Source organism: Clinocottus analis, unplaced genomic scaffold, assembly GCF_023055335.1.
Source record: "Clinocottus analis isolate CAN_PGR_092001 unplaced genomic scaffold, fCliAna1.0.p SCAF_28, whole genome shotgun sequence".
Classification (NCBI taxonomy): Eukaryota; Metazoa; Chordata; class Actinopteri; order Perciformes; family Cottidae; genus Clinocottus; species Clinocottus analis.
In genome coordinates, this window is record NW_027176020.1 from 294,492 (window position 1) to 301,991 (window position 7,500).

At 48.2% G+C, this 7,500-nt stretch overlaps 2 protein-coding genes across 3 annotated transcripts in view; both read right to left on the reverse strand.

The window, feature by feature from the left end:
• cnga3a (cyclic nucleotide gated channel subunit alpha 3a) overlaps positions 1-7,500 on the reverse strand; it is a 14,144-nt gene that overhangs the window by 2,536 nt on the left and 4,108 nt on the right. Inside the window, exons 2-6 of one of the 2 annotated variants that reach the window (XM_068592917.1) lie at positions 6,035-6,181; positions 3,568-3,688; positions 2,766-2,855; positions 1,907-2,080; positions 1,388-1,447 (exon numbers count right to left, since the gene is read on the reverse strand). In XM_068592917.1, the coding sequence (XP_068449018.1) occupies positions 1,388-1,447; positions 1,907-2,080; positions 2,766-2,855; positions 3,568-3,668 (425 nt within the window). In that variant the 5' untranslated portion in view covers positions 3,669-3,688; positions 6,035-6,181. Of the gene's footprint in view, positions 1-1,387; positions 1,448-1,906; positions 2,081-2,765; positions 2,856-3,567; positions 3,831-6,034; positions 6,182-7,500 lie in introns of those variants that run through there. The other variant, XM_068592918.1, reaches the window with a different exon arrangement.
• Positions 4,146-6,311, reverse strand: LOC137795367 (apolipoprotein A-IV-like). The gene is made up of 3 exons (XM_068592780.1): positions 6,293-6,311; positions 6,048-6,127; positions 4,146-5,030 (listed from the first exon to the last, which is right to left on the reverse strand). The coding sequence occupies exons 1-3, from the start codon at positions 6,309-6,311 to the stop codon at positions 4,146-4,148; spliced, it is 984 nt and encodes a 327-aa protein (XP_068448881.1).

Below are 7,500 nucleotides of genomic sequence, written 5' to 3' on the forward strand. Positions count from 1 at the left end.
TCTGAGGGTCTACAAGACTACAGAACTGCAAGACTACAAGTCTACAGGTCTACATGTCTATAGGTCTATTGGACTACAGGTCTACAGGTCTATAGGTCTATTGGACTACAGGACTACAGGTCTACAGGACTACAAGTCTACAGGTCTACATGTCTATAGGTCTATTGGACTACAGGTCTACAGGTCTATAGGTCTATTGGACTACAGGACTACAGGTCTACAGGACTACAAGTCTACAGGTCTACATGTATATAGGTCTATTGGACTCCAGGTCTACAGGACTACAAGTCTACAGGTCTACATGTATATAGGTCTATTGGACTCCAGGTCTACAGGACTACAAGTCTACAGGTCTACATGTATATAGGTCTATTGGACTCCAGGTCTACAGGACTACAAGTCTACAGGTCTACATGTCTATAGGTCTATTGGACTCCAGGTCTACAGGTCTACAGGACTACAAGTCTACAGGTCTACATGTCTATAGGTCTATTGGACTCCAGGTCTACAGGTCTACAGGACTACAAGTCTACAGGTCTACATGTATATAGGTCTATTGGACTCCAGGTCTACAGGTCTACAAGTCTACAGGTCTACATGTCTATAGGTCTATTGGACTCCAGGTCTACAGGTCTACAGGACTACAAGTCTACAGGTCTACATGTATATAGGTCTATTGGACTCCAGGTCTACAGGACTACAAGTCTACAGGTCTACATGTCTATAGGTCTATTGGACTCCAGGTCTACAGGTCTACAGGACTACAAGTCTACAGGTCTACATGTATATAGGTCTATTGGACTCCAGGTCTACAGGACTACAAGTCTACAGGTCTACATGTCTATAGGTCTATTGGACTCCAGGTCTACAGGTCTACAGGACTACAAGTCTACAGGTCTACATGTCTATAGGTCTATTGGACTCCAGGTCTACAGGTCTACAGGACTACAAGCCTACATGTCTATAGGTCTATTGGACTACAGGTCTACAAGTCTATAGGACTACAGGAGGGTCTCGTGGAGGGTTCTCGTTGGGGGTTTCTTGGTTGGGGGGTGCAGGTCATGCATCCGTCCAGCAGACGTCATTGAAACAACACAGGTACGTGAGGGGTAAGTTTCCATGTCGTCTTCTTTACTGTTCTTACTACTGAAGGTGATAAGCGGTCGGTCTCCTGGAGGTTAAACCAGTACACATCATGACCTGCAACCTCTAATGCCGGAGGAAACCGCACACAGGAAGAGGAAGTGAAGGACCGCTAACTCTATTTACTGCAGAATACACCACATTAGCTGCGTGATACAAACCGTGCTACTGATGTCCAGCAGGATGACTCTGACAAATCTGCTCTTCTACTCTTCTACTCTATTTCTGATGTGCTCACACTTACTCGTCTGTGTTGTTGCAGTTATTCATGTTGTAAGTCGCTAGCAGCCACTTACTGCCCAGACTTTGAAAAGAAGCAAAAGACAGAGAATTCTCAGTGTGAAACGATCAACTAGACGGCTACTTAGCCTAGCATGCTAACCCCATCGTGCTTCCGCGTAACGGGTCACAGAAAACGATCCAGAGTGTGGATGAAGCAAAAGGTTGTTGTAGACATTTAGCAGCTGGCTTGTAAGTTAGCTTCCATGCTAACATTACTTATTATTACTGGTAGCACAAAAGAAGGCCAGCCGGTGGCCAGCGGCAGCACTGGGTCCAGCCGGCGGCAGCACTGGGCTCAACCGGCGGCAGCACTGGGCTCAGCCGGCGGCAGCACTGGGCTCTGCCGGCGGCAGCACTGGGCTCTGCCGGCGGCAGCACTGGGCTCTGCCGGCGGCAGCACTGGGCTCAGCCGGCGGCAGCACTGGGCTCAGCCGGCGGCAGCACTGGGTTCCTCCTCACCCTCTGAGGCCTCCGTACTTACTTCCTCTTGGGGGTCGTGCCGTCGTGGCCGGCGGACCGAGCGCCGCTCTCTCGGCCGGAGTCGTCCGTGAGCTCGGGGCCTCTGAAGCGCTCCAGGAAGGAGTCGTGCCTCTGGATCTGGGGGTTCGCTCTGTGAGGCGCCCAGTTCCACAGCATGAAGAAGAAGTAAGAGAGCCTGGAAGGTTAGCGGGAGGGAAGCAGAGGGACAGCCGTCTATTCTAGGACTGGAGCAGAGGAAGCCAACAGGTGGAGGAGCTTGTGAGCAACACACACTGACCACGTCACACTGTGGACACTTCAAGGAATGAAGACACGGAGCTCAAGATGCTGTAACTTTAATATCCTCACCTTTTAAAATAATGGCCTGAATCATCTCCTGGTGATACTGGCCTGCTCTGGTGAAACCTCCTACAGCCTCATGAACATGTGATTCTACTCCTGTAGTAGAACTATGGTCCAGAAGGTGCCTGAGGCCTGTTTACAAGCTTTTCCAGATGGCATGAAGCTAGTATTTAAGCTAGCAATTTAGTTAGCATTTTTGTCAATGAAAATCTGACTCGAACGTAATATTAGTAGCGCTGGACAAAGTTGAAAACATGTAACTGATTAATCTCATAATGCACCAAGAGATTGATTATGGAGATTGATGAGAGTGAGAACGTCAGCGTGAGGCCGGTTGGAGGTCCTGGATCACGAGGCACCAGCTCGTGATATTCTAACTCAAACCACCGTTTCCTGAAGCCGACCACCGAGCTGTGCGGCCTCATCACCGAGTCCATGAGAGTTCTGTGGTGTTGAACCTGCTGCATGTTAAAGACACGCAGTGCTCAAGCTTCTTGTTCTCCAGTCAGTGCGCTCACCTGGCCGTGGCCCCGGCGCCCCTGAAGGGGCCTCCGTGGGCCTCTGAGGACGCCGGCGTCTCCGAGCCGTCTCCACAAAGAGACGCCGCCCTGAAGACACGAAGACACCTCGTTCATTTCACCAGGAAGAGCATTTACACATCAGACACATGTTGACCGATGGATTTACAGGACTTTTAACCACATTTCAATGACTTTAAACCAAACGTTCATGACTTTAAACTAAATGTTCATGACTTTAAACTAATGTTCATGACTTTAAACTAAATGTTCATGACTTTAAACTAAATGTTCATGACTTTAAACCAAATGTTCATGACTTTAAACCAAATGTTCATGACTTTAAACCAAATGTTCATGACTTTAAACCAAATGTTCATGACTTTAAACCAAATGTTCATGACTTTAAACCAAATGTTCATGACTTTAAACCAAATGCTCATGACTTTAAACCAAATGTTCATGACTTTAACCCAAATGTTCATGGTCAACCATTGTGTGAAATGTGTGTGTAAACAGTAAAAAGTAATAAAATGTAGTATTTAAACTAACAATGACCATCATGAACACATGGATATAACAAATTTACACAACTTTTACACAACTTTTACACAACGTTTGGGACTTTTTTCATAGACTTTTCCAGGAAATAATCTTTTTATAACTCCATGAATATTCCAGGTTTCCCTTGAGCGTAAGAACCCTGTTAAAGAACGATGTGTGACATAAGTAATGAAAGGTGTGTGTGTGTGTGTGTGTGTGTGTGTGTGTGTGTGTGTGTACAGAAAGGTGTGTGTGTGACCTGCTGTCTCCGTTCTCCATGACGCTGAGCTCGTCGTCCGGTCGGCTGCAGGACGCCCGCTGCCGGCTGGAGAAAGACTCCTCGCAGCCGATGCGCGCCATGCTGGCGTCCGCTGCTGGCTCTGCGGCACAGAGATCACCAACGGCACATTGTGAAAGCTGCGTTGTGTTACGCGTTGTGTTACGCGTTGTGTTACGCGTTGTGTTACGCGTTGTGTTTACTGCAGGCGGCTCTGTGTGAGTCTGAGAGTACGCGGCCTAAGAATAGCGCCTCATTACGTCCTTAACACTTAAAGGATCAGCGCCTCTCTGGGGACGATCAGCTGGTTAAAGCACTAAGCTCTGGCTTACAGCTGGACGGCCGCGGCCTTCAGGCGGCAGCTAAGTCCACGAGAGCGCCGCAGCTGCAGGGGTCAGAGGTCAGGGGTCAGACTGGAGAAGCATACTCTCCTGTGAAGTCTCCACAAACACAGGCTGCTTTTTATACTCCTGGTACTCTTTGTGTACTTGTGATGCTCTTTGTGTACTCCTGGTACTCATTGTGTACCGTAAAAGTCGGGTTACAAGACACTCCTACCTTCAGTTGGTGTCTCCGCCGTAGGAAGCTAGTGCTGCTTCTAGCTCCCCGCCGTAGCAAGCTAGTGCTGCTTCTAGCTCCCTGTTGTAGGAAGCTAGTGCTGCTTCTAGCTCCCCGCCGTAGCAAGCTAGTGCTGCTTCTAGCTCCCCGCCGTAGGAAGCTAGTGCTGCTTCTAGCTCCCCGCCGTAGGAAGCTAGTGCTGCTTCTAGCTCCCCGCCGTAGGAAGCTAGTGCTGCTTCTAGCTCCCCGCCGTAGGAAGCTAGTGCTGCTTCTAGCTCCCCGCCGTATGAAGCTAGTGCTGCTTCTAGCTCCCCGCCGTAGGAAGCTAGTGCTGCTTCTAGCTCCCCGCTGTAGGAAGCTAGTGCTGCTTCTTTCTCCCTGCTGTAGGAAGCTAGTGCTGCTTCTAGCTCCCTGCTGTAGGAAGCTAGTGCTGCTTCTAGCTCCCTGCTGTAGGAAGCTAGTGCTGCTTCTAGCTCCCTGCTGTAGGAAGCTAGTGCTGCTTCTAGCTCCCTGCTGTAGGAAGCTAGTGCTGCTTCTAGCTCCCCGCCGTAGGAAGCTAGTGCTGCTTCTAGCTCCCTGCTGTAGGAAGCTAGTGCTGCTTCTAGCTCCCTGCTGTAGGAAGCTAGTGCTGCTTCTAGCTCCCCGCTGTAGGAAGCTAGTGCTGCTTCTAGCTCCCCGCCGTAGGAAGCTAGTGCTGCTTCTAGCTCCCTGCTGTAGGAAGCTAGTGCTGCTACTAGCTCCCTGCTGTTGGAAGCTAGTGCTGCTACTAGCTCCCTGCTGTAGGAACCAAGTGCTGCTACTAGCTCCCTGCTGTTGGAAGCTAGTGCTGCTACTAGCTCCCAGCTGCTGCTGCTGCTATTGTCCGAGTTGGGCTCGGACAATACCTTCTGTGGTTGTCGGGAAACTAGCAGGGAGCTAGCATCAGCACTCGCTGGCTACAGCAGGGAGCTAGCGAGGACACCTACTGAAGGTATTAGCAGCTTGTAACCCAAATATTACGGTACTTGTAATGCTCTTACTCGTGGTGCTTTTTGTGTACTTGTGATGCTCTTTGTGTGCTTGTGATGCTCTTTGTGTACTTGTGATGCTCTTTGCGTACTGCTGATGCTGTGTCTCCATGGAACACTGGTGGTTGTAACACAAGCACACATGTAGCTTAGTGCTAATGCTAATTAACCCCGCCCCCTGGATCAGATCACAGAGAAGCAGGTGAAGTCTGGGAGAGCGATGATGTCATGTGATGTTTTTCTGTTTGCTTTCAACACTACGACCATATATATGTATATATATATATATATATATATATATATTATATATATATATATATATATATAGAGAGAGAGAGAGAGAGAGAGAGAGAGAGAGAGAGAGAGAGAGAGAGAGAGACCCCTCATGATGAATTTGAGTGAACATATTTACGATAGCAGTAACATATAAGTTGCTCTAAACTTCATATTGTAATAAAACATGATTATGAATGCTTTGATCCTTTATTACTGTTTATAACTGCCTCATTATCATTTAATCATGCAGCAATAATGTAAACTACTTTGTTATTTTTAATATTCCTAATTGTTAATTACTTCATAATCGCCTACAAAAAACAACTTCCAGGCCTGCAACGTTATAAATAATCTATCTATCTATCTCTCTATCTATCTCTCTCTCTTTCTCTCCCTCTCTCTCTCTCTCTCTCTCTCTCTCTCTCTCTCTCTCTCTCTCTCTCTCTCTCTCTATATATATATATATATATATATATATATATATATATATATATATATATATATATATATATATATATATAACGTCGCGCGCCTGGAAGTTGCGAAGTGGAAGTCGCATCCCGCTGTGAGGTCCGACACAGCTTGTGCGTCTTGTGCGCAGGACTCACCGTGAGGACTCACCCCGCTGCCCGGAGCCCGGTGACCGGTGACCGGAGCCCGCTTCACGGAGCCCGCTGCCCGGTCCCGCTTCACGCGGCCCGCTGCTCTCCCTCACAGCACGGGGTCTCGCTCTGGTCGCTTCTCTGTAAGTCCATCTTCAGAACAAAAAGAGGTCGCAGCTCCGGTGAAGATCCAGGCGGCCGTCTTTAATCAGCTGCTCTGCTGCAGAGGACCGCTGAGCCGCAGGATCAGCAGGGGGCGGAGACCTGGAGCCATGATGGCCATGATGGAGCCATCATGGCTCCATCATGGCTCCATCATGGCTCTATCATAGAGCCATGATGGCTCTATCATAGAGCCATCATGGCTCCATGATGGAGCCATGATGGCTTCATGATGAAGCCATCATGGAGTCTTGATGGAGACATGATGGAGCCATGATGGCTCCATCATGTCTCCATGATGGCTCTATCATAGAGCCATCATGAAGACTTGATGGAGACTTGGAGCTGTCCATCACTGTAGTCCATTTATTTTACAAGTCCATCACTAGTCCATCTCTAGTCAATCACTAGTCCATCACTAGTCCATCTCTAGTCCATCACTAGTCCATCTCTAGTCCATCACTAGTCCATCACTAGTCCATCACTAGTCCATCACTAGTCCATCTCTAGTCCATCACTAGTCTATGACTAGTCCATCACTAGTTCATCACTAGTCCATCTCTAGTCCATCACTAGTCATTACTAGTCCATCATTAGTCCATCATTGGTCCCTCTCTAGTCCATCACTAGTCCATCACTAGTCCACCACTAGTCCCTCTCTAGTCCATCATTGGTCCATCACTAGTCCCTCTCTAGTCCATCACTAGTCCATCACTAGTCCACCACTAGTCCCTCTCTAGTCCATCTCTAGTCCATCACTAGTCCACCACTAGTCCCTCTCTAGTCCATCATTGGTCCATCACTAGTCCCTCTCTAGTAAATCACTAGTCCATCATTGGTCCCTCTCTAGTCCCTCACTAGTCCCTCACTAGTCCCTCACTAGTCATCACTAGTCCATCACTAGTCCATCACTAGTCCACCACTAGTCCCTCTCTAGTCCATCACTAGTCCATCACTAGTCCACCACTAGTCCCTCTCTAGTCCATCATTGGTCCATCACTAGTCCCTCTCTAGTCCATCACTAGTCCATCATTGGTCCCTCTCTAGTCCCTCACTAGTTCCTCACTAGTCATTACTAGTCCATCTCTAGTCCATCATTGGTCCCTCTCTAGTCCATCACTAGTCATTACTAGTCCATCATTGGTCCCTCTCTAGGCCATCATTAGTCATTACTAGTCCATCACTCGTCCATCATTGGTCCCTCTCTAGTCCATCACTAGTCATCACTAGTCCATCACTAGTCCATCACTAGTCCATCACTAGTCATCACTAGTCCATCACTAGTCCATCACTAGTCCATCATTGGTCCA